This window comes from Camarhynchus parvulus, chromosome 1 (genome assembly GCF_901933205.1).
Source record: "Camarhynchus parvulus chromosome 1, STF_HiC, whole genome shotgun sequence".
In the NCBI taxonomy this organism is placed as follows: domain Eukaryota; kingdom Metazoa; phylum Chordata; class Aves; order Passeriformes; family Thraupidae; genus Camarhynchus; species Camarhynchus parvulus.
The window spans coordinates 48,906,927-48,933,804 of NC_044571.1; the positions used below are offsets into that span (position 1 = coordinate 48,906,927).

At 35.2% G+C, this 26,878-nt stretch overlaps 1 protein-coding gene across 3 annotated transcripts in view; it reads right to left on the minus strand.

Moving 5' to 3' along the window:
- The window catches only part of SCEL (sciellin), a 68,955-nt gene that overhangs the window by 2,761 nt on the left and 39,316 nt on the right, over nucleotides 1-26,878 (minus strand). For all 3 annotated transcript variants that reach the window (XM_030951463.1, XM_030951471.1, XM_030951454.1), the window contains exons 9-17: nucleotides 25,931-25,996; nucleotides 23,838-23,870; nucleotides 22,496-22,564; nucleotides 11,136-11,195; nucleotides 9,467-9,523; nucleotides 8,394-8,453; nucleotides 6,820-6,909; nucleotides 3,410-3,484; nucleotides 2,033-2,141 (exon numbers count right to left, since the gene is read on the minus strand). In XM_030951463.1, the coding sequence (XP_030807323.1) occupies nucleotides 2,033-2,141; nucleotides 3,410-3,484; nucleotides 6,820-6,909; nucleotides 8,394-8,453; nucleotides 9,467-9,523; nucleotides 11,136-11,195; nucleotides 22,496-22,564; nucleotides 23,838-23,870; nucleotides 25,931-25,996 (619 nt within the window). The remainder of the gene's footprint in view (nucleotides 1-2,032; nucleotides 2,142-3,409; nucleotides 3,485-6,819; nucleotides 6,910-8,393; nucleotides 8,454-9,466; nucleotides 9,524-11,135; nucleotides 11,196-22,495; nucleotides 22,565-23,837; nucleotides 23,871-25,930; nucleotides 25,997-26,878) is intronic.

A 26,878-nucleotide genomic window follows, 5' to 3' on the forward strand; every position in this document is an offset into this window, starting at 1 on the left:
ATATAAAAAATGAACTCTGAAAGAGTAGTTTTAGAAAACAAGAAGTTAGGTATCTGACTATGTCACTTTTAGATATCTAAAAATCAGATACCAGTGTCTCAACTGGTTGCCTAGGTACTCATTACACTCAACAACCCTGTCCCTCCTCCAGACATTTCCAAAGGGTACTTTTACTTTCTCTGTCTTAGCTTAAGGGTTTATCCTGCAATAAGATGAATCACCATTTTGAGATCCTTTTCCTTCTTCACTGAATAAAGGGAGACTGAGCACACATAATCATCTAACTCAAAGACTCAGAGTAGATCTTAAAGAATCTAGATCTGATTATTTCAAAATACATTATGACACTTTATCTTAATAGTTAACTATGTTTCCCATTCTTGCAGTATCTGAACACTGCTTTCACAAACATCTCAAAAAAGGTAATTTTTTTGAGATAGAGAAGCATTTCCCATGTTTCACATATGAAAATGCACAGATACACACAGATGCTGACTTACCAAGATCACAGGTAAAGCCTACAGTGGATCAAGAAGCATGGTAATTCAATACAGAAACTAGGATCTTGATAAGCAGGTAATTTTATTTATTTATTTAAATCTGATGAAAGAATAGTAAATTCTGGTTTCTTTGCATATTTTATCCACTGATAAGTGAAACTCAGCATTAGTATTAAGGTGCTATTAAAACAACCTGCTGTCTTCACTGATTTTATATTTCTTTGTTTAAATCAGCAAAAGGGTGGCCATGTGTTCACAGCTCTGATGACCAATATGAGCTAGAATTTTTACACAGAGAAAAAAAAATCTAAAATTTGTGTTATTTAATTAATGTACTTTTGGTATATACCTTTACAAGGAAATGAAGATGGTGTACTGCTGTCAGCTATGTGCAAATCTCTAATGGATAATATTCCTGGCCAGACAGGTCCCCATTTGATAGTAGGTAACAAAAAAAAATATAGTTTCAAAAATAAATGTAAGTATTTAACAGATAATTCAGCCACTACCAACATGTTAATACTCCTAATGAAAAGCCCATTCTTCTTTATGTGGGTTGATCTGTCTAAAAAGAATGGAAGCAGAGAACTTACATTTACTTGCAATAATAGTATTGAGGACATATTATATAGTAGTTCCCATGGAAGAAAATGCCTTTCTGGCGCTCAGAGAGCTCAGAAAGTCCACAGGAAACAAAAAGCACATGAAGCTTCACACATGTGAAGTGTAACCTTACTGCTGTATTCTGATTTGTGTTACATTTCCTGTAGTAAATAGGGACTGTTGTCAGAAACAGAAGTAAAAGCTGTGAAGGACTGGGCAGAAGTATGAGCTATGCTAATGCAGTGACTTTGCTGAGTATTGTTTGTTAGAACAACAAACTCTGTGTGTAGAGGCAAGCAGAAATAAGATAAATGAGGCAGAAAGAAAACAGACTATGGGACTGAGCACTGCCAGGCATACCCTGAGAAAAGTTAAAGAGTGAATTTTAGGCTGAGGACTAGGGTTTGGAATTACAAACAAAAGAGAAATTTCTTCTGTGCTTTCATTCTTAATGGAAATAGGAAAAAATTACCTACTTTTTAATAATTATGATAGGATTAGATGTCAATAAAGAACACCTAAAAACTTAATAAAAAACTGAATAAAATTTTACAACAGGAAGAAAGTGTAAGTTGATATAATTCACTGTATCAGACTTGAAATGAAGGCTTATAAATGTGTAGGACTTTAAGAATACATTCACCTGCATCCTTTATCCTGCTTATGGTTGCAAGGAAGGAGAGGCAAGGAGGAGAGTAGAGGGAGAAGGAGAGAGGGAGATAGAAAGAAAAAGGAAGGGATTGTGTAGGGAAGAGAGGGAAACAGAGAGATTAGTATTTCCAACATTAATCTTCTCCTCCAGTCTCAAGATTTCGTGTTCTCACAGGTAGAGAAGGCCTAAGGCCTAAATAATCTCTTATTATATGTGTACTATAATGCAGGTCTTACAATCAAATTTCATTTCTTCATAGCAGGTGAAATCTTCTTACCTTGAAGCAAGTCGAATGACAGTGAATTTGCAAGGCATCTAAGATCATCTTGGCATCTATGCCCAAGGGCTTCCTGCAGTATGTACATATATCTTTTCCAATTATACTCCTGTGTATATAATATAACATCAGCTGTCAGAAAAAGAGCTGCCATTGAAATCTCAAGCAGAAAATTGATAAGGTTAGCACACTGCGTGGGAAAGACATTTGTATACTGGACAATGGCCATAATAGGAAAATGTCACTTGTGTATTCTCTCCATTCCAGTTGACAGGTGTTACACATGTGCTCCTGTGATGGGCAAATTGCTGAGCATAATTGTCAAGTAGCAAAAATACCTTGGTAGATAGAATGGTCTTCTCTGATAAACTGAATTAAGCTGCTGGATGTTTGGGAGCATGTATACTAAACAGGGATAAGGTGGAGAGGAATGATTTTAATGTTTTTATCTCAAAAGTAAACTGGTAGTTGAATTCAAAGTGCCATAATTTGATCAGTCTGTTTCACAGAATTCTCTGTGACGCAGAGGTGCCTGAAAACTTTTTTGACTTTCTGTGCTGCAGACAGAACTCATAGCTTCTTGGCAATTACAGCAAATTAATGTATGAACAGCCTGCAGGGTATTCCTGACAATAACATTTATAAAAATTTTCTCACCTCTTGCTGCACTCCTATGCGACATCATTCTGTACTCTGTCTAAATACAACTGTTGGTGTTGTTTTAGCATTCCTAAATCAATGGCTCTTGCTCCTTGCCTGTCAGGGACAAACTGCTGTACTAATATGTAATCATCCCCAAAGTTCCTTATCCTTATGTTGGAAAGGATCCAAGTTTTTCTGATTAGGTATTTCCAGGTAGTAAGGATGTCCAAATGGAATTGAAAATTGTGGGTGCTTTTAACTTCTTTTTCCCCATGAGGTAAGTTATTACAGATTGAGCAAATATCCTGCTTATATTTGGGAATGTCTTACTGGTGTGAAAAGATAGTTTTCAACAGCACTGTCACGTGAACCTATTCCATCCGCGCTTGTACATAAATTTGGTCATTACCATTCTCACAAAGGAAGGAAATTTTGCAGAGTAAGCGGCTGCCTGAGATAGAAACCTACAGAATCACAAAGCCAACTCTGTCGCTTAAGGCATTGGCTCTTGTTTCTATAGATATTTTCAAATGTCAGCTGTGACAAACCTAACATAATATTAGGCTGCTGAACTGTGGTAATGACTTGATGGCAAGATCTCACTGAAAGAGAGCTTTGTATGAAAGGCTGTCTCATGATGGTGACTTCTAGGGCTCTCTTTTGTCTGAAGACTTGAATGCTTATGTAAATGTCTGTGTCCTTTGCTACTCTATGATGTTATTATTGTGTACTTACCGATCAGAAGTAGAATAAACAGTTTTGATAGTATTTCCAGTTATATTTTTTTCATAGGCACCAAGTGATGATTCGCTGTGAAGCAAAGAGTACATAGCTATCACTAAACAGTACTACATTTTTAAAGGCTTCACTACATTGATGATAATATGCAAAAAAAACAAGACAACATGCTTGTAAAAAACATACTTGGTGATGAGTTCTTTTTCTGGTTTTTTCACAACCATCAAGAATAATATATCAAATAAAAAGTGTAAATTAGTAATATAGTAATATTTGTCATATAGTGTCCTTAGACTGTGTTCTATTTTCTAATGATTCTTCAAAATTAAATCCATGAGCCCACTGAGCAAAGTTTACATAACAGTATTGGGTTTCCTGTGCTGATATATCAGCCTAAATGATACATATCAGAAAATGGTGACAGACATTTTTTCGTTTTCCTCTTCTTCTTTCACTTGTCCTCAAAGAGCTGCCAAACAAAATTACAATATGTCCCTAGAATTAGAGTGAGAGTCTTTATAATACAGGCTTTTCAGTGTATGATTTGTGTTCACTACAGTAACTGTATTGTTCCTTTTATCAGAGTAGAAAGGAATATACTGAATTTAATTATCAGGGAAGTTAAATCTTTCATTTTTAACAGTCCCATTTCCAAGTTACTTAAATGTCAGTTTCCATGGAAGGGATGAACATGTATGTGACAGTTGAAGAAGTAATCTTGCCATATGTGTTTTGAAGATTTCCGAATTGATTTATTTATCCTTTTCTCCATAAATTCTTAAGGCATATAGTAATTATTACATGTTTCATATCACTCCTGAATAATGCTCTGCAACATTGGGAGCAATTGTTTATAATCATGTGTATTTACCAAATGTTGATTTTTTCCAGGAAATACAACAGATTGATAACGTGTGTGTAAGGTGTTATGAAGCTCAGATAGTCTTTTCTACATACCTGCATTTTGTAAAGTACATATGTCTTATTTGATTTCTGTGCAGCGCCAGAAATGAATTTAAATTGCAGTTACTGATAAGCTGAAATGATAAATGTTTTATTTATATTTCATAGAACATAACATAGAAATAACATTGGGCTTGTTATTTAATCAGAATGTAACAAACCTGGGTTTGCTCACCACAGAGGAATTATCTCCTCACATGAACACCTAGAGCTCCATTTATATTTCAGGTGAGATGAAAGTAAGCTAACTAAGTAGGAATGCAAACTAAAGTTAAGTGATCACTTTTTGAAAAAGTTTCTCTGACTGAGAAATTTTCTTGACCAAGAATGTGCACAACACATGTCACAGGGTGGAATATATTGGTAGTGCAGTTGCCTAAAGTTTCTTGTTACAGTGAAAAGTGGCAAAGGAATATGATTTCTTTGTTCCTGTGCTTGTTGTTTTTGTTGTTAGGCATATTTTTTTCCCAAATCTTAAATTCAACTTATATTTAACTGTGGAATCTTGGGGAAAGTGGTAAGTACTGTGTATTGGACACTCAACATAATATGGGCATTTTCGTGCTGCATGCCTGAAAGTAACATTATCTTACAGGAAATCAAGTGTCCTAGTGTAGAGAACAGCAGCCCTTGGATTTTACTAACTGTATTATGGTACATTAAAATACACAAAAATATATATAATCACAGCTTAGGTAGAAAACCACAATTGGACTGTGTAAAACAAAAAACACTGAAGCGACAGCAAAAATATTTCCAAAGCATCAGTTTCTAACCTTGTCAACTGAAAGTGTAAGGAAACTCAGAACATTTAAATAAATGCATAGTCTGACAGCTTGACGAGACACCAAGTGAAAACTGAGTCCCAGTGTAGCCTGAGAATTGTGCATCTGATCACGTCCCCTCTTTCAGTTCATATCAGTCACTCCTTTACTTGCTATGGTGTGACTTGTTCATACAGCAAACTACTCAACAAAAATACTCTGTAGAACCCATTGCATAAAACCTGAAAGAATAACCTACAAAGATCATTCATTTAATAAGTTTTCAGAATTAAAATGGGACTAGAGATTCAGGTAGAGGGTATAAAGTCTATCAAGTGTAAGGTAACATTGCATATTGCAGCACATTTTTTGCCCTGTTGTTCTTCTACTACTGTTCTCTATTTTAACTTCCAAAGATAATCAGAATATTACAACTCAGAGTCTGTATGTGCACAAAATTCCGAAAAATGCTAATTAATTTTTCTGTTGAATATTCATTTTTACTCTTAAATTGTAGGCTGTTCAGCTTTGCTTTTATTCTCAGCCAATTTATGGGTCTGTCCTTCAAGGTCATGCAGAATTTTCAGAATACACAGATTTCAACTGTATTCCAACTGCAGATGTGAGAATATCAGGGATTAAAGATCCTGTGCCCATTCATATCTACAGCAAGGATCAGGTGTGCATAAGGTTAAGGATGGGGACATTGACCATAATTCCTATTAAGTATCAGACTTTGACCTTTACTTTCCCTGTCAGCAAGGCTCAATAGATTTCTCCCCTCCCTGCTGAGTCATCAACCCTGGCCCAGGCAGTTTGCAACTATTATACAGCAATACAAACCTATAGGTTATGTCTTTAAACAATCCTTCCTACATAAATAATTAATCCATATAGATGGGTAGATTGATACTGAAGAGAGGTTTTCTTAATCATAAAAGGTCTTTCACTCAAGAACTATATATATTATACTTTTTGTTGTCATATTTTGTGAAAATAATTTTGACCGTGAAGAACAAGATAACGTTTCCTTTTATTTCAATTATTTCCTGATACCAATAGACATGGTATACAGCTAGTTCTATTTCTATTATCAGATTTTTCACTCAGGTTTGCAATAAGTGGGTTTGTAGAGGCAGAATCCAGCTAGAGCATGAAGACTGCAAGAGAAATGGTTTTTAAAATAGTTTGTTCTTGGTCAGAAAGTCAGAATCCCATGCCACAGTGTCAGTGATTGGGTTGATGATATGTGGGTTTAGATTCATCCCATATAGGTGTAGGAAGTTAAAAGGGTATTTTAAGGGAAGAGTGTAATGTTTTCCTTACAGTCTCATAAAGAAACAAGTTAATAAGAAACAAGAGCATTCAAGAAATGCCTTTCCTCTATTGATTAGATAAGAATTCTGGCTTAGCTGCCCTCCTAAATTTAATGTTTCAGCTCTCTAGAGCTATACAGGGTGTGTCTTGTTCTCCTCACTCTGTGTGCTAGAGTTAGGATTTGTGACCTTCTGTGCCTGAGATCCTGGAAGCAGATTTGGAAAGGGACTGCCATGATTCCAGAGACCAATGACAGCTTTCTAAGCATTACTGAATTTCTTGCATAAAAAAGCTTTTTATTAGTTTTTTTTTAAAGAAATGGCACTTTAGCCATTACAGTACCCAATTAATTTTCCACAGTACCTGGTCTTTTTTTCATTGTCACTAGAATACTTTATTTCTGGGAGATTATTTCGAGCCCTTGGAGGATTTTCATATGCTTTCTCAATTATCCTAAAATAAAAAAGAAACCACACAACAAGAAAATAAACAATTTTTAGAAATCTTTTTCAGCTACACAGTTTTAATTTACACTTACAGTCATGAATGCAGAAGCTTGGACTAGAAAAAGGTAAAATAAATGTAGCTTACTTTGGTCAAATCATTGGTGGTGAAAAATCATGAAGTCACTGACCTATAATTTTTAGTCCTCCTTTATGCTGATATATTCATATATATTTATATTGGAAATTTCATCTAACTTTAATTGAACTCTAGCTCTCTCAAAGTGCCCACTGGGGTTTTCAGCTGTGCAATAATTCTCAGTTGTTGATGGCATCCCACATTTTCTTGTCAGTATTCCATAATGTTGTATTCTTAGGCTTTTAGTTCCAAATTTTCTATTTTGGATGTACTACTGTTATGTTTTAATTAGAAATTACCAAATAAATGTAGATACGTAGACTAATTTCAAAAAGCAGGACTATGATTCAAGCAAGAGAAACCTCCTCCTGCAGTTTTCCCTGCCACAAAACATGACAGGCAAACAAACATAAAAATAGACCTTGTCATACAAATTATGGGATATCAGGAATAAGTGCTAATAATGTTTCTGATGATTTTACAAAGCAGCTCAGACAAAGGCTGCTCTTGTTCGGTTCTGCCAATGGATATATTCTGGAACAACGTGCTCATTATCTGCCCTAACTCTGGATGTGTGGGCTGCAGCTTGATTATTTCAGTGAGCTTGCCAAGGACAGAGGCTCTGCTGAGCGACCCTCACTCAGTGCTCGTGGTGCTTTATATGCAGAGCGGGGCTGCAGGAAGCAGCACCTCCTTTGTGCCCAACTCCTGATGGGGCAGGCCCCTGCCAGAACTGAAAGAGAAACTCATTTACTGGAGATGCTTAGTACATGCTTCCCTGGTAAGACTGTCCAGTGGAACTGCTGGATAAAAATATTTTCTATTAAAAAATAGCAAAACTGCCTATCTATACAGATAACTACATTCTCTCTCTTCATGTGGATATATAACAAAATGGAAGACTCAAAAAAGACACCATCAGAATGGTGCCTAAAACATACTACTAATCTCACTTTAATTGTTCAAAAATTGATCCTAGATTTTGTAAATAATGACATCTAGTAGCAGTTAAGCTTTTATACTAGGAATGCTTTTTCTTATAGTTGTTTGAGATGCCAACAGCTGAATTCACAAAACACTTAGATAAGCACAAAAATACTTAGGAGGATCTTGTCACTTGTCATTTTCATTCTCCGTGAGAGATTATAGGTTTGACTCATTGCTTATCAAAATACATGCAGCTTTATTGTTATATTTGGTTAATCAGGGACATTTTAGAAATAATACAGATATCTTACACTGGGCAAATTCTGTCTGCTTGTAATAGGAATTAATATTTTCTGATTCTACTAAACAACTACAAGTCTTGATATTTGATCATTAAACTTTAGAGGGAATTATGCATTGATTCTCACCACTTTTTACTCTGGCTATCAGCAGACTTTACTTCAGTGTGATCCCCAAGGTACTTATCTCTGAAAGTGAGAAAGACCTCAGAATTAATAGAAGTATTTTATTTAACCTAAACATATTAAATGGTCTAAATTATTTATGCTGAAGAAGAAAAAAAAACCTATGTGCATTTCCCAGGTAAGACTCCTGACTACAATGAGTGAGTTATCTGTTCAGGTTTTGATATTTTTCAGTTTCTTTCCAATGTGACCCTGCAAAAGAATTACAAATGGCTCAGAAATGTTGAGTCCATTATAGTATTGTAGGATAATTCAGGTTGGAATTCAGGGACTTCAGGACCTCTTTGGTCCAACCTTCTTCTCAAAGCAGGGGTAGCACTGAGGCCAGACCAGGCTACTCAAATATTTGTCTAGTTGGGTCTTGAAAACCTTCAAGGAGAGAGATGGCACAATCTCTCCAAGCAAGCTGCTCCAGTGCAGGACAGCTGTCCATACAGCCAGTCAGAATGTCTCATGTTTCAGCTCATGGCCACTGTGTGACATCATGGTGCCGCCCTACTGCTGAAGGTCCTGCCTACATCTTCCAAACTCATTGTGGCTCTGTCACTTTCACTTGGTAACTGACTTTCATTCAGTGCAGGCATCAGTACCATGAGCTATGGAAATGGCTATCAAAGCGTGTCCCTTGCTTTGTTATCATATCCAGTCCAAATCTCTCTTCCAATTGCTGTTAGCTAGGGTTGTGTACAATCTCTAGGTCCATGTGGTCACATTTATACCAATAACTCACCTATCACTGGCTGTGAAAAAGGTGATTTAATATAATAAATTTCATGTATTAACATACGTCAGGTATATAAAATATAATTTTACATTCATATTGGATAGTAAATGCTCTACAATAAAAATATGACCCATTGACAAATAGTTTAAGTTTGAAAAAAGGTCACTGTTGTCCTCATTTGAAAACAAATAAAAATCTAATTGTTTTTACTGAACAGAACCTATTAATACTAATATCAAATCCACCATAAATATTTTATAAGTATATAAGAGGCAGGTTATGACAGGCTTACCTCTTGTTTTTCTGATCAGCAGTATTTTTTTCAGTCAAATCCAAAAGGTTTTTTCCTCTGGAAAAAAAAACCCAACTAGAACTGTTAAGATATTCTCTCTGTCTAGGAAGGGATAAAGTGTCATAAAAGAAAGAAATATATATGCACACATTTAAAAGAAAAAAAGTAAACTTTTAGTTAATTTTTTGTTAAAATTTTGCAAAAATGAGTGTTCTTCAAAAAAATATGTTTGTAATTTTCCCCTAGCAAGGTAAAGTTCTGTACTATTTATTTATTTATAAAAATTATTATCTAGTACATCTAAGAAAATAAAAATGCTTTTTAAAATTGTATTAATTCCATAGTTTAAGATTGTTCTTTGCCAGTGAAGACAGTGAAGAAGAAACATGAAATTTCAAAGAATTTATAATTAATTTAAAGATTCCAAGCAGCTTAATCTATGTTTGCATCATTTATTTGCAAAAATAAAATTTTATTTAAACTAAGAAACTTCAGCTTCTGAAGATGAAACCTAAATATATGGCCACATGTCCAAAATTTCACTCCTGGAATGACAAGAAAGTACTTCTGTGTGTCATCATGGTTAACAATTAAAGCACTGATCATGTCTGTATTTATATTTAAAATGTTAGTATCTGAACACTCGCATATTTTACACATAAGGAAACCTTTTCTTTGATTTCTAAATGCAATTAAATTAGAGGCTAGCGTTTTTTCTATTTTCTTTATTATTTTAAAATGGTTCCATTAATTCAGGAATGGAATGACTTACGAAAATACTGTAAGAAAAGCCCCATGGTCTCTTTGGGTAAAAGGAGAGACCAAAACAGAAGGCCAAGTTAGCTCTGTGAAACTCCTAAGTTAATCTCTTCAGTTCACGATAGGCTTAAAACTTTGGATACTACTAAAATTCAGTAGTGTCTCAAAGCCTTGGACTCTATCCTAATAAATTCTCTATGAATTAACAGTTTTTTTAAAAAAAAGATACCCAGCTTAGAGTTTAGTGTTAAATGTATATCTGTATGAATGCCTATGTGTGCATATATGTAAGATTGTCTACCGTAAAATAGATGATCACAGGTTAGCAACATTTATCTGCTGTTACTGTTTAGAACATGGTTCTTGAAATTATTTGTAGAGTATTAGTGCTTAATGTGACAAATATTACACAGCTCTCACTACCACAGTACTCCACCAGTTCCTCCCTTTCTCTGTGCTGAAGGGCTGCTTGCAGACCTCCAGAAAATTGGCTTGAAACTCGTTGAACTGACACACTGTTCAAAAAAGAAAGTTCAAGCTGTTCTCTATGGATCACTTCCCTTGCTGATTGAAATGCATTGTTGCACCTTGCTGGGCAACACTTACCATCCATGAGTTCTACAATATTTTGTTTACTGCCCCTTCTCTAACCATATCAAAATATTTCAGTGATAGTTCAATTGTGGAAACATGTGAGGCATGTATGGAAGCTTGCCTTAGGTAGTACTTGTTGTGCTGACTGTGCACATGCCAGTGCATTAATCTGTATTTCTATATTCATCTTTCTGAATAAGGAATGCTACTTATTAATCTAGAAACAATTTATAAGTTAGCAACATTACCTTTCCTGACATTCTCATAGTTGCAAACTACTCACTGCCTTAGAAATGTAGGAACTTTGAACACTTACTCTTTGTCACTTGTGAAAGAACTTGGAATCGCTTTGCTGAGGTTAATGCCGTCTTGGTTCCTTTAGAAACAGAACAAAACCCAGATCAAATCACAATTAGTATAGCCAGCTGTCAATTAGTAAAATCAAGCACTCATTTTAAAAAATGTTATAATTGACACATTCTTTATGAAAGAAAAAATTTAACTGATGACAATCATTTTAGTAATTCAAAGGTATTCATAGATACAGCAATACGCCCACCATATGCACATTAAGCACATACTCTTCCTGGAATATAAAGACCAAATTATGTTTTGGAAAAACAAAGTTATATCTAGTGCTATTGTCAAAATGATAATTCATGCTGAACATTCTTTGTGGACAACTTCAAAGTGTGTCTGACCTCAAACATGCTAAGATACAAGAAAAAATCTTTACCAAGTAGCACAATCAACTAAATACTCCTGATATGTGTGTGAATCATATCTTACCTGAAAAGTGATTATGGACTAAGTCTTTCTGTCTAAATTAAAAAAAAAACCAAAAACAAAGTCCTTTTGTCTATTTGGTAGGCTATCTAGACCAGCTCCTTCCCAAGTAAACTCTCTCTTCTCACAAGAAATGTCAGATTTGAACTGAGGGGTGCTGAGGTCTGGTTACACCCACTGATTCTTGCCCTTCCAAACAGGGATAGAATGTCATTTATCATTAATATCTGATGTAAGGAAAAAAGTCTTCCTTAAATTACATCTTGTTGGTAAATTATTTCCCTTTTTCAATATTCTAATATTAAACATATATTAATCTAACAAAATTATTAAAAATAAAAATGTAAATTAATGTATTTTATACTTTTTGAATGAAATTTTTAGTAGTATCATGACAAAACATGGAGTGTTGCTTTGAGTACCTTTATTTTCCTTCAAAGTATTGCACTGGTGTTAACATTTCTGTAAAATACTTCATTTCTGTGAAAATGCATTTTCAAAAGGCAAACTCCTCTATTTGGAAAATTTCCAGCAGCTTTACCTAAAAAGCTACCATCTAGTAACATTCGCTTACTACAAAAATATTATAATTTTACTCCTCAAAAGAAAGCAAAGGGGAAAGAATGATGCTTTTGATGATATGACCTCCTGTAGAACCTGTTATATAACCTGGCAGTCAACAATGTTCCATGTGTTTGTTTACTGACTTTTAATTCTCACCTGTTCTGTCATGAAAAAACCTCTCCATGAAACATAAAGGTAGCCTTTCAGGTTTCTTCTTGGTCATATTTGTCAGATTTGGGGCTCCCTTTGATAAGTTTATCAAGGTCTCCATTTTTTTAGTAACAAAACAGTTCAGTGCAAGGAAAGTCAACTGCCATTTAACTAGAATCCCATACCAGTCATTAATAAACCATATACTTGTTTAAAATAAACCATATATAATAACCATATAATAAACCATATACATGTGGAAAATCTTATCATATTATCACAGACTTAACATTTTTCATAGTATTCCTTCAGAAACTGAAGCCTTGCAATTATCCAAAAATATCCTTTCCTTGGTGAACTGGATGGCAAATTGCTTCCTCACTATGTGAAGCTAGCAACACTAAAATTATAGTAAGAGTAAATAAGAGCTCAGGTAGTTACTTAACTTATATTTTTGCAACTTTTATTAAAAAAAAAAAAAACCAAAACAGCCAAACCCAGCTGTGCATATGTCTGGCTTGAGTAAATATGTGGTATTATTCTTGTCTCTTGCATCCTCCATGTCTTTCTGTTCTTAGAGTTATTTTAAATATTCACTTCAAGTCTTCTCTAAAGTCCACTGAAGGTTTGAAATTGCAGCAATGTCAATTATGATCTTTGTGTGCTGTGCAACCTGCACATATAAGTCAGCCTCAGTATTGTGTATTGACCCAAAACACAGGAAGCAGATTTGAGGCTCCTGTTCATTCTGCTTGCAATCACAGGATTATGTGCAGTTTACTCAGCACAGTTATCAGTAACCTTTCTGCTGACTTCTGCTGCCTTTCCCAGCGTGGAGCAATGGAAAAGCTGTGACAGTAGCAAAGCTGTGCCCTGCAGGCCACTGTGTCTGCACCCTCCCATGTCTGATTGTCAAAGACACGTAAGCATTTGCAGAACCAAATCCCAATGTGCTTCCAATGAGATTTTGTTCACTAATACAGATATGTTTGAAATTGTTACTCATGGTGTAGATGTAAAATATTCTATTCACTTTTGTATGATTTTCAATTTCATAGTTTTAATAATTCCTGTGGGCTCTTCTTTCAGAATTAGATACCTTAATTGAAGAAGCCTTCCTATAAAAATATTCCAATACAATGCAGATAAAATATGCTCTCACAACAAGGCCCAAAAACTATAACTTTCTGTGTTAATCTTTGTAAGAAATGTTAAAATATCTGAGTATTATTCTATGAAATACTACATAATTGCATGAATACTGCTATAGAAATATATTTTAGAGCACTGGGAAGTTGTATCACCTATATATTTGTTCTAGGTAGTAGTAGCTTTCTGTCAAAAGAGGTGCAAGAAGTTCCTTTCAGATAAGCAGAAAGGATTCTGGCTCTAAGACATGTTCTTTTTAAGTTTTCATATGTATTTTAACACCCTTCCCACATAACTTCACATTTTTTTGCCTTAAATTGCTCTGTTCACTTTACACAGAATTTTCAAAAACAGAATGACAGTTATTTAAAGTTGTTCAAACTTGGCCTACTGCCTATTTGGAAATAAGGGGGGAAAGAAATTTCCAATAATTTAAGACTTACTCCTTCAGAAATGCATGCACTAGCCCACATTAATCCTTGGCGCAACTTGAAGGATAGATGAGTTAGTTCCCTTCTGTAATCTTTAAATCATCATGACTTTGTAGCTGACAGCATTTTGTTATTTCCTCTCACATTATTCTGTTCTTGTCAGCGCTTTGGGTGTGCCAGTGCACTGACTGGCTTGCAAGAAAGATTTTACTTGCTACCTATGTGAGACTACATGTGCACTCCTTGTTATCTACAGCCTGATTCATAGAGCAACCCTGAAGGGTCCTAATAAGGAACAGAAAGAGTTGCTGCTGCAGATTGCAGCACAAAAATACAAGCAGACTGACCTGTTCAGCTACACATTATGGCTCCTATGAAAGAGAAGTTCTGTAAATGAGAACCTTGGAAGATATTAATTTATTGTACACTTCTCAAACTTTCAGGCCCAGGAAACATCTTGACATGACTGCAGCAAGTAACCAGGACTGATGTCCTGCAAGTTTTTTGCCCTGAGATGGCTGGCTTGGTGCAAAGCAGAGGTTGTAGGATACACAACTGCAAGCTACTGGATCAAGCATAGTTCAGGTTATTAGCAACTGAAATTAAAGAGCTGTTATTTATTAAAAGGACAAAATGTGAGGTAGAACAAGCTGTAGGACATGGGGCATAACTCAGAATTTATCTGATTGTGCTCAGGGCATACTTTTGCTGACTTTTTACACCTCTCTTTGTTCACAAAGCTATATTTACTTTAGCATTATCACCCAGCGCTATCAACCAGTGTTGATATTAGAGCATAATCCAGCCTCACATTGAAAGTTAGAGTAGATCTGCACTACAGAACCTAAGCAGAATTTCCAGTAAGGTTTCATTTGAGAGTTGTTACTGTGTTAAAAATCAGCAATATATCTTACGTCTTTTTTAATACTTCTAAAAGAGAGGACAAGTATTAAATTAGAAAAAGACTAAACTATATTCATACATTAAAAAAGCTCCTTGAATATCAGAGTATCAGATGTAGTGAAAGGCTCCTGTGGAGAAGGATTTCCAGTTGCAAGTATAATTTTCACTTGAATAAATAAACTATTGTTGCGTCCAAGGCTGGCTGAACTGAATTCATACTTCTTACATTTGTCAACAGCCCTTTAAAACATAGATGATGATGGAAAACAGCAGCATAAAACTTCTATACAAAGCAGTTTAGACAAACTAGGGGGAATATATTTCAAATACAGTAGGTGGCTTGGAATAGATGTTGACATTTTTCATAGGTCATCCCAAAGGACGCCGCCTCTAAGTATAGTATTTTCTGAGACAGCCATTAAATCCCTGTGAACATTCTGCCTAGGGAGAGTATTTTGAAATGGATGAGAATGAGGTAGGTCAGACAGCCTTCCAGAAGGAGAATATATAGTTTGCTCACAAATTTAATAGGATGAAATATTTTAATAAAGACTCAGGATATGGCTGGAAGTTTTTAGGAGCACCTAACTCAGGATAACTAATATGCATTTTTGCATTCTACATAAAAATGCTTAGAATGGCAGTACAGAAGATTTTGTATTGCATATGATACAAAAGGCTCTCAAGTACTGAAGAAAACAAATTAATTTATTATAAAATAGAAACATTAAGATTTGCATTAAGACCTAGGTATGCTTGTCATTATTGTTAAAGTATAGAAGACAATTCTCTTGATTCATTTACTTTTCTGTTTGTAAGTGACAACCTCCTGGAAAAAAAAAGCCTATTCTGTCTTTAACAACATCTTTGCAGAAAAATGCACAAAATAGCACTGTGAATCCAAAGAAAGCCCCACCCTGAATGATAGAAAAGCTCATGTGCAGCTGTGCTGCTGTGGGCCTCATGCTATAGACTTGTTAGCCATGAAATTCGCTGCTGCTCTCTGCTATTTTGCCTCTAGCTGCCTGTGTAAAATAGGATTAGAAATCTGACAACTAATGAAGACAGTCCAGCAGAATAAAAGAGTAGCAAAGAGTATAAGTAGGTTTAAAAAAAGCTGTCAAGGCAGGCTGCATGCAAGATGTGTTGCTCAGTTTAGCCAGGGACTCCTGTTCTGCTGTATCTTGGACCCCTATGCCCCTCAGACACAAGCAGAAAGGGAAATTATATAAGGCTTGTGTGACAAACTCTACAGAAACCAGCTAAATTGCAAAAGCTTAATATCTCTGATCCTATATCAATATCAGCAAATGTTCCTTCTTTATGGAACAAGTGTGGTTTGCATTACCTGATTGCATTAATGTTAGCTATCTCATGCCCTCCTTGATTAAATGTATGAAAGATCTATGGACATCTTCTGTAAGCAATCTTTAAAAGTAGAAAAATTAATGTAATATGTAATCACAAAGACTGGTTTTTTTCCTTTTATGCTCTGTATCAAAAAGTTAGAGAAATTGAATTGTCTACATTTTGCTTTGCTTTTCAGTCTGCCTTTGATTTCTAACTCAGTTCACTTGAGATAGAGCAATAATATAATACTTTTCAGTCCTTCTGCTCTGTGATCTGTGCTTGTGAATCTCACTTATTTCAGACAGTAGTTCTGGAATTCTGGTGTATCTGGTGACAAGTCAGATTACCATCAAAAAGAAAAACAAATTAATCTGATCCACACATTCAAGCACATCTCCTAGTTCTTTCTGATTTCTTGGGTTTTTTTTTAATTTTGAAAACATAAAGTTTCAATTAGGAAACATGAATCACACCTACAAAAAGGTTTAGTGATGTTATCCTTTAGTGAAAGCCATGAAAATATTTCTAATCTTTGCATTTAAAATTCTGAAGGCAATGAAGAAAGCATCAATGCAAATAAACTGTCACTAATGCTGAGGTGAAATTGAAGTCGATCCTAGACATGTGGGAGTGAAAAACAAAATTTTCAACAGACCCCAGCTAAGCTCTTGAACCTCAAGAATCAGGAAGCAGAGTATGAGCCCACAACTCTCTCATTATTTAGTGAATACTTCCCTAACCTGTAAAAGTCCTGAGCCTCTATCTAGTTCCAAATGTTCTTGAAGGCATTCTTGCCTTATTGCCTAGAATTTTATCATCCATCTTTGCTGCTACACCAACAGCCAACATTTGACATAATACCCAAGGACCAATAGCACCAATACTTTCTTATTTTATGGACTAGAAAACTAAAGGACCATACATATTTCAAACTTGTTGGGGCACTTGATGTGAAATCCAGGGATACTCAGTGAGGTTTTGAATTTAGTCACTCTGTGATTATTGATATAATCATGGGCAATCCAGAGGCAGCTTTATTAAAGGAATCATATACAGTATTTTTAAAAGATCTGCATCTGTTTTCTGATTAAAAGCCCTGAGCAGAATTATAAAAACTACCAAGATGACTCCCTATTTCTACTATATGATATAATAAGATATATATAAAATATGCTTAAATGTGATACCAAACAAGGTGCATCTGATGTCCCTTCTTTAGTGATCTCTCTGTTGACCTACAAAGCATTCTGGTCAACAGCTTCTTCTTCTGACATGATGGAATATGAAAAGAACACAATAAGAAGTCTGGTTAAAACCATAAGGATATTTTTGAATTGGTCATGTCAACATAGGAGAAGAAAAAACCAACCAATTGCCAAGTGGGCCTTCCAATGCTGAAATAAAAGAGTTGGTCTAGAGTATATTAAACAAGTCAGCCATCTTACTGGGTTAAGTTTAGCATCATGGGCCCAGCTGAATTTTGATCCTCTGTTATGGCTGCTTTACTGTCCCTGTAAATCCCTGTCCATCAGCTTTTGTCAAGCATAACTGAGGATGAATAAAGGAACTTTTTGAGAGAAGATTGGCATTTATCCTGGAGCAGGGTGCATTTCCTTCCACATTGCTATGCTCACTAATCAGTGCCAGGAGCCCTTGCTCAGACCTTTCATCAATAACAGCTGAGAGTTCGGGCACAGAATATGACTGCAGTCAACTGTGAAAACCAATTTATAATGTGCCAAAACAAGTGTAATGCTTAGCCCAGAGGATTTTGGTGTTAAATACCGAGGAAGAAGCTGTTGATCAGAATGTTTTATAGGAGATAGACTGAGAAAGACCACTGGAAGAAGACAGCTTTTTCAGTTTTTCTGGGAAGATATGTATCACCCTGTAAACACTGTATTAAAATTTCAGTTTGGAATAAGGGGCTTGGATCTCTTAAAGAAGCTGTGCAACAGTGAATCATTTGTATCAACATGCAGAAAAGCTGCAAACAAGTGTTACAGTCAATGCCAAATCTATCAGAATTGAGAGACAGAAGGAGTGTGTTACTTGGAAGGACCTTCTGATGAAATGCAAAAAAAAAAAAAAAAAAAAAAAAAAAAACTACTGTATTGACTTGTATTATCAAAAAATTTAGAAAGTGTAAAGTGACTTCACTTTACCATAAAGAAACAATTGTCATTGTAGCAAAAGCAAGCTAGTGAATTCTGGGTGTGCTTATATGAGTTCTGTTTCAGAATCCTTGCTTCCAACAAATATTGAGGGACAGAGGTGCCCTCCAGAACATTTTAGAGGTCTCTAGATGGTCTAGCTAAAAAGTCAAAGCAAATAAAAGACATCCCAAAGGAAAATTCCATATTCATGTAGGATCCATGTCTTCAAATTTTGGCCATCTAAACTTTAGTCCAATCTAAGATAATTCCTTTGAATATTGCTTGTGGCTCTTTGGAATTGCATATCTTACAGACTCATAGAATGGTTTGGGTTGGAGATAAAAGACCATCCAGGTCCAACCCCGTGCCATGCGCAGGGACACATTTCACTAGACCAGGCTGCTCAGAGCTCCATCCAGCCTGGCCTTGAACACTCCCAGGGGTGGCAATCTAATGAAAGCACATAATTAGCCAATGTCTCAAAATGCACCTACATGTTCTTTCAATTTTGTGATTTATGCAGCTCTAGAGCAAGAAAGGTTTTTTCAATAAATGTTTGTTTAGGAGACCTGACATCATGGTTTTAATTTCATTGGTTTGGAAAATTCCAAGTCAATAACAAGTCACTATTTTTTTTTTAATAGAACCCCTGCAACTTATCTTTTTTCTGCTTTTACAAGTTCCCAGTTGTTGATAGACACAGCAATGTGAGTCCTTATTAGATGAGTTAGTATAAGCACAGGTAATTAATGCATTCTTCTTTCACAATCTATTGCAGTGATAACTGGGAACACATCTTGGGTCAAACGGGAATATCATTAAAAAGAAGCATAGTACACACAGATTTACAGCATTGTCTGAATTTTCTGCTACTTGAGAGGAGTAATAATAGTGAGTTATCCTGTACACTAGGGGAAAAACTTGTACAGGAGCAAGAACATAGGATTCTCTTAATTATGCTAGAAAAATTTATTCTTGTCCCTTGTTTCTCTTCCCTAGAAATTGCCTCTGTCACCCACATACTTACAAATAAACAGCTGAGCTATTTTCTTCAAGATAACTTCTATAGCTGCTAGACCAAAAAGACATCTTTATGTGAGGGTTTCTGCAATATGCCCTTTGCCCCCACAGACTAATAGCCTTTCCCTGCTAGCAGACAATCTCACTACAGATGCTTTAAGAGCTAAGTGAGATCTCTCTCTTATCTCTTGTATAGCCTCTGTTATTATCACCTCAAAGCTTTTCCTAAGGTATGTCCAACATGAATTAATTCTGATATATCTATGAAAACTAAAAGATAAATCAATTAGTTCTACAGTTTATGAACTTATGGAAATACAACCTTTTGATTATTCTGCATTCTTGAGTGGTAGTAATTTTGCATGCCCTGGTAAATGTGGCTCACTGTGCTACACACCATTACTTTCTGTAAATATGTGTAGTTCAACACATGTGAACCCCATTATAAAAACCTTTTTATAGAAACATGGATTTTTTTTGTATCATAGGAGTAATCATTATTGAAAGACTGACTAAAGCTGTGTTCAACACCCTCAGAATGGTTGAAGTGGTTTAATGTGATTTTATACAGAACATTGTTCTTTAAAAAATGCCAGTTTTTAAACACCTGCATTTAATGGTTACTACAATTATGGAAAGGAAAAAGGCAGAATGAGAATCTTGCATCTTCGCTGCTGCAGAAAAAAGCACAAAAAGGACTTGATAAGCCATGAATAACAGGCCCATTGAGGAAATCAGAAAAATGTCTCTGTATATATCCAGTGTAGTGCTCATCTCCTGCTGCATTTGTGAGATACCAAGAGACCTTGATTTGACCTGTTATGCTCTGAAATGTGCACAAAATTTAGGCAGTAATCTTCTCTTCTTCTGTGTCCTAGCCTACTTGTGCTGCCTAGAGTATCTGTAGATGCCCTAGCTAGTCATGAGATGCCCATTCTCTGAATCAAATCCAACAGGTGAAGGTCCATAAATCCATGCCTTCAGATGTGAGATATGTGTGTGTGTGTGTGTGTATATACACTCTGTGTTTTAAGATGGATGCCAGGTCTAACTGTTGTCCTTAAAAAAATGCATTAATTGCCTTTTCTTTTTACAATTTTAGCCAGAAGAGAGTATCTGACATCCTTTTCAGGTAAATCCCTTCTGAAATATTTTCCTTGTATCACTGAACAGTTTGTTAGAAAGCCAGTTGCCATTTTACACTTATTTTATATTGAAATTAATTCCTTATTCCTTTAACATCCCTCTCAGAATCCTGAATGACAGACAATTAATGATTTAAGCCTGATGATAAAAGCATGACCCGAAAATCTTTCTAATCAGAGTAAAAATATAGGTACCTAAAGGATGTAAATTAAAACAGTATTCTAATACACATTTATATTACTATATATACTCTTCATGTAACTGTTTACTTGCCCTGTGTGACACAACCATTTTTGCCAAAAAGCATAGTATTTATGTGACATCTTTAAAAAAGGGTAACTTTTGCTGGCAACTGATTAATGCAATTTTTGTCTAGCAAAAATGTAACAAAAATCTGTAGTTTTGTGAAGCTAACCCATCAGCAGCAGATGCATGACATCTGAAGCACCAGCCAAATGTAAAGGAATTAAAGCAGCAGTAGAGAGGGCTGAATTTTGCCCACTAAGATTACAGACTACTTACAGTTTATATACTGACACAAATAGCAATGCAGTGTTGCCATAGAAACTTGTAGACCAGTAAAATATTCCTCCATCTCTTCACCAATGAAGGGACAGGAATACAGAGCTTGGTATGGTAATGAGAGCAACCAGGGGATGATTAATGTGAACTGATTGAGGGTGAGGATTAAGTCAGACCCTAACAAGCCCTTAGCAGTGAAGAATGGCTGTGACTTCCCTACTTAATACTAGGCTTATTTAATTCTCTAAGATCTCCCACGTTTGTTGACAGGAAAATGTTTCACTGAAACCACTGAAACATTGCTTTTTTTTTTTTTTCCTTTTCCTGGGGATTACACTGTCAGACATCTTTGGGATGGTTTCTTAGTCATTTTGTACTGGTTTTACATTTTTAGGACTTTGGGGGAGGGGAACAGGATTCAAAATAGTAAAGACTGTAGCTTCAGATCTCATAAAAATGAAGTTTATGAATCAAATTAAATAAAATTAACTAATTTAAATTAATTTTAATGTTTGCACCATTTAATATTTCCACATAAAAACTGCAAATGAGCTATTATAATTCTCAGTGCATATCTAGAAATCTCTTTCTAATTTAATCAATTTTATAATTGCATATTCAGGCATTTTACTCTGGTCAAGGTCGCAGAGTAAAATTTTTTTGCATGTTTGTAGAATCATAGAATCATAGAATGTTCTTGGGTTGGAAGGAACCTTAAAAATCATCCAGTTCCAATCCCCTTCCTTTGAGCAGGGGCATCTTCCACTAGACCAGGTTGCTTAGAGCCCTGTCCAGTCTGGCCTGTAACACTTCCAGGGACGGGGCAGTTATTGCTGATTGCTTTGAAAAATGTAACATCTCTATCAGTACAGGACCTTACAATTTACTGAAATTCTAGTTTAAAAATGTTTTAAAAAACTCCAAAAGTCAGTCTCTTTTCCACCAACAATTTTTATGGTATTCTGCAGACTTTCAAAGATTAGTTGATATGGCATCTAACTCGTCCCTCAGAAACAAGTCCATCTGTTGAGACATGCTAATTTTGTCACCCTAAAGGGTATATGTTGGGTTTTCACTATTCAAAATGATTACACCACAGTGCACAAGTTGGGGTGTTTTTGCATACATAATAAAATATAGTTACTACCTCTCCCATAATGTCTGAAAAGCAAAGAAAATACACTGTATAATCCATACTACCCTGATTTTTCTGTTTCCAAACATTTAGAGCAACTTAAGAAACATGTGCTGCTTTTTAGGATGCAGGCTGGACAGACTGGAAGATTAAAAAATTAAACAGCTATAACCTATCAAGTCAATGAGAGGGAACTCAGAGTCTTGGACTTCTAGGCCAATGGGTAGGACTGTTTAAATGCTGCATTAATCACACACCATGTCCAAACAAGCTATCAAATATAGAACTAAAGCAAACTGAGCACTTAATATCCCAATAACCAATGCTTATGAAAACACTGGTTTGATTGTACTGTTCATGTTACCTTACTGTAGCTTTATCGTCCACATCAGTCCCTGATTTCTGAGTCACCTGTTCTGATGAAGGGGCAGCCCTGCAACAGGAATGGTGAAAACATATTTAAGGCACAAGAAGACATTTGAAAACATTGTATCACTTCAATGGTTTATCATTGTAGATACTACACCTTCTTTCAGGTGTAACTACAAGGAGTTTGCGTTTTCTTTGAGCAATTTTTTCTGTTTTTTGTTTAAATATATATTTTATATCTATATATAATATCTGTATAAAGAATTATACATTTACTAATAAAGAAATGTAATGCTTTAGTTCGCTAGATTACCACATCCACTGAGCCTTTTGAAAAAACGAATATCCCTGGACTAGTTATTTGGCTAATATGGATATAGTAATAAAGTGGAGTTTCCTTTAGTGTTCAAAAATTATTTTACTAGTAAAAAACTCGAAAAACCTCTTCTCCTTCCTAATACATCTTATTTAGTAAAGACAAACCTTTTATTTAACTAAAAAAGTACCAATTTTTAAAAGCTAAATAAATAAACATTTACACTTTCCTATTTTTCTTTATGTGACCAATCAAATTGGTCACTACAGGGATACTAAAATTATAAGTAATTATAAGAAAAGGAGAAGATGGCAGATAGTGTTGATGAGGGTTACCTGCTTCTTTAGAGTATTTTTCTATTAGTATGGCAACTAAACCATGACAAGTTGCATAGCAGTCTTAATTATAAGTCATGAAACTGCAGGCTGGTTAAGTAATCTTAATTTAGACCATGTAAAATGGACATCTAATTAATGAATTAATTTAATAAATTTATTTTCTAAAATTAGAGCAATCTTTCCAGACACTAAAGTTTAGAGTACTTTGCATCGATTAATCTTAATGCCTTCTATTACAGGCCTTTGCACATGCAGAGCTTCTTGATTTAACTTTCTGTTTATTCACATTGCTTACATGCTCTTTAACAGTTTATTTTTCTTTGCATAGCTCACACTCTTTCGAGACTTTAGAGCAGCAGTTGTATATAAAAGAGTATTTGCATTCGCAACATATATGACTGTGGAATTAAAACTGCAAAGCAGTTTTTAATGTTTTATGCAGTTTAATGTTTTTTTCAATTTGAGTAAATATCCAGTGAAATATTTTAAGCTATATGCAAATAATTGCATTTCTGCAGGGAAGGAAGTCTTCTTCATGCAGTTCTGCAATGTCAGCTGCAGAGGAGCCCTCCCAGGTAAATTATACAGTGTTTGTATTATAAATAAATGTAAAATATAATTGAGGTTTATGCAAAGGAGCATGTTAAATTTCTAAATCTACTAAGAAGCAAAGTAAGACATACGTTGTTGGAGCCTCTGAATTTTCTGAAGTGGTTCTAGAGAAAGAAAAGAGTAAGCATTTCAGAAACCAAGTAGCCAAATGCTAATATTGAAGTACTTTGCAAGATTAGTATATTTATAAGATTCAAGATTTCAAGCAACAGCAATTACTTTTACTTTCCCTTCCTTCCAAGATATTTTTTTAAATGTAGAATATACATTTAACTCAAGAAACATAATACTAAATTCAAGCCATAGTCTTTATATCACTAAGGCAATCATTCTTCAATTAACATTCTCCAGTTAATCACTTTGATTAAGAGTGTTTTGTTTTCAGCACACAATCCACAACCATAAAACTCAAATACAGTGGGCTGCTTATAGTCTTAACTCCAACTGCAATTTCTTTCAAGTGTTCTGTAAAATGTGTTTAATCAACTGGAACTGAGGCAAAGAACTCTGGAAGTTTATATATTATGTTTAACTATAAAAGTCTAGAACATCTCAGAATCACAAAAGTACATAAATAACCCTGACCAGGAAAACCCACATATCCATGGTTGCTGGACTCCCTTCCTGACTGAGCAGAGCAGTCAGCCATTCTCAAATGTGAAGAAAAGACAGCTGACACAGCTCTTTGCTCAGTTTTTAAGACTGATAGTGACCTTCAGAAACTCTGCTTATTAGCATCTATGCATGGCACTTTATTTCCTGAAACTCACAGGCAAGTAAAAGGCTTTCCTTTGATAACTATTTTTTGTTATTATAATATTCATAAGTTGAAATAGCTTTCACATCTTCAAAGCACTTTTAAAAGCTAAACCAAGTAATCATTAAATGCCCATCACTTTTTTTTTTTTTGTGATGGCAGCATTGTTAGAGGATCTAGGAAGGCTCATGAAAGCTTCAGAAAGAATATGCCTGTTTTCAGTCTTCTCTGAACTGTGAGACTGGAGGAGTAACTGGATAATTAGTGTTAAGAAGAACACAGGAATTCCAGCTTGCTGTTGGAAGCTGGGTGGATGCCATATAGAGCATTATCCTATGCTTTCAAAATTACCATGATCTTAGCAAGATATTGAAATGAAGCCAGATAAATTCTTCTCAGCTGGCACATTGAGAACATCTAGTAAGGACTGACTTCAAAGAAAATAAACTTTAACATCTTTGAGCCATCTTTCTTCTGGGTGGAGAGTGACTGAATCTTGGCCAAAAAGATAGAGGGTGGTAAACACAGCATAAGATTAAAAATAATTGCAAAACTTGGTTTTAAGTCTTCCAGTGCCATACATTCCATAAACTCCCAGGGCAATTGTCTACCAAGGCTTATATCTAACATCACAGTGTATCCATTCATTTCTGTTTCATTTCATTTGCATCACTGCTGCACATGAGACTCATGTTGGAAATTTCTCAAGTTAAAACTAGGGAAGCAGAAGGTCATGATGCAGCAAATAGTGGGCACAAGAAAAAAAGATCATGAAGTTTTATTAGCTTGGTTAATATTTTGTTAATATTTTGTTAATATTTGTTAATATTTTAAACCATCCAAATTCTGCTTTTAGATAAAAGCACAAGAAACATTCCCTGTTCTCTTTCTATTCTGCCAGAAAACAACCACAACTTCAGAAATAAACATCAAACATTTATCTGCAAGTAACTTTAGTCTGATTGGTTTTGGATACTTTCATGACAGTAGATTAGTAGATTTTGTGGTTTTGTTCACAAAAGGGCCAAGGGTGAGCCTCTGAATGTAAAATGGCACCAACAGATCCCTGCCCTCATGGCGAGTCTCTCTACAACACATTTGCCTTGAGGAGAATTAATTGGAATAGTCCAAAGTGAAACCATGAAGAAAGAATTGCAAGCATGATGGAAAAATTCTGGGATCACTCATGTAACATCACGTTGCTGGCACTTCATATGCCCAGGCCCCAGTCAGTGCTGGGCATCAGGCTGCCAAGAGCCCAAACAGGTACTTAGGCATGGGATGCTTTCTCTTTGCATGGCATCTTCTGCATCAAGCTCAGACCACCAAAGGACTGCCCTGCTTTCTTGCTCCGAAAATGATCTCTAGCCAAGAGTTAGGAAATAAGCAGCAAACACTGATACGCACCGTTTGCTTTGCACTTTTTCTGTCGGAGTCTTGCTACTCGAAACTGGGGGAGGCATCCAAGATTGCCTGTAAGTTTTAATAAATAATTTTTTCAGTATTAGTTTAATGTTCTGGGCCTGAATGGCATATTGTGAATGTTAGAATAGAAGTGATGTAAAAATACCTGGAACTTTTCTGAAATTATCAGTATTTTTAAAGACTGCATATTCATACTTTTTAGACTGTATTTACAGAAAACTGAGTGGAATAGGAAATAGTACAGTAATTTTATTTATTGTGAAAAATTTTCTGTGACTCTAGGTGGTTTTTTCTGCAATCTGAGTGGTACAAATAAATGGATCATTCATGGAAAGGACAACCAGATAAAATGCACAAAGAGTGTCAAGTATCAACGCAAGAAATACAATCAGGCTATTAGAGGTCACATAAACAGCACAAGCACTTTCAGTTCCTTTTTTGTTTGTTTCGTTTGTTTTTTTACCCTCATAACTATCAATCCAGCAATTGTTTTGAGGTAAAAACAATTACACCAGAAGCAGTGCAATTCATTGATGGTCTTCCATATCTTCCAAGAGCCTGAAGAGAACTACTAGACTGAAAACAGCATAAACTTCCACTAAACAGGTCTGTTAATATAAATACAATGACATTTTCATTTCTACATTCATTAGTCTACTGATCACATTTTTATGCATTAAATATAAAATAGAAAATCGTGAATGAACAGAATTTGCAGCTGGGAAGGATGCAGAAAATTATGGCTATCACCGGCAGTATATTTTAAATTAAAAATGTATTTAGTTGTACACACTGTTTTTATTCTTGCCTAGATAATGCTATCTGAAATCCAGATTTTTAAAGGTAGCTGTGTATCATTAAGAAAACTGTGTGATTCATATGCACTGCAACAGCACAGGGTGAAGTTTGGCATCAGAGATTTCACAATTA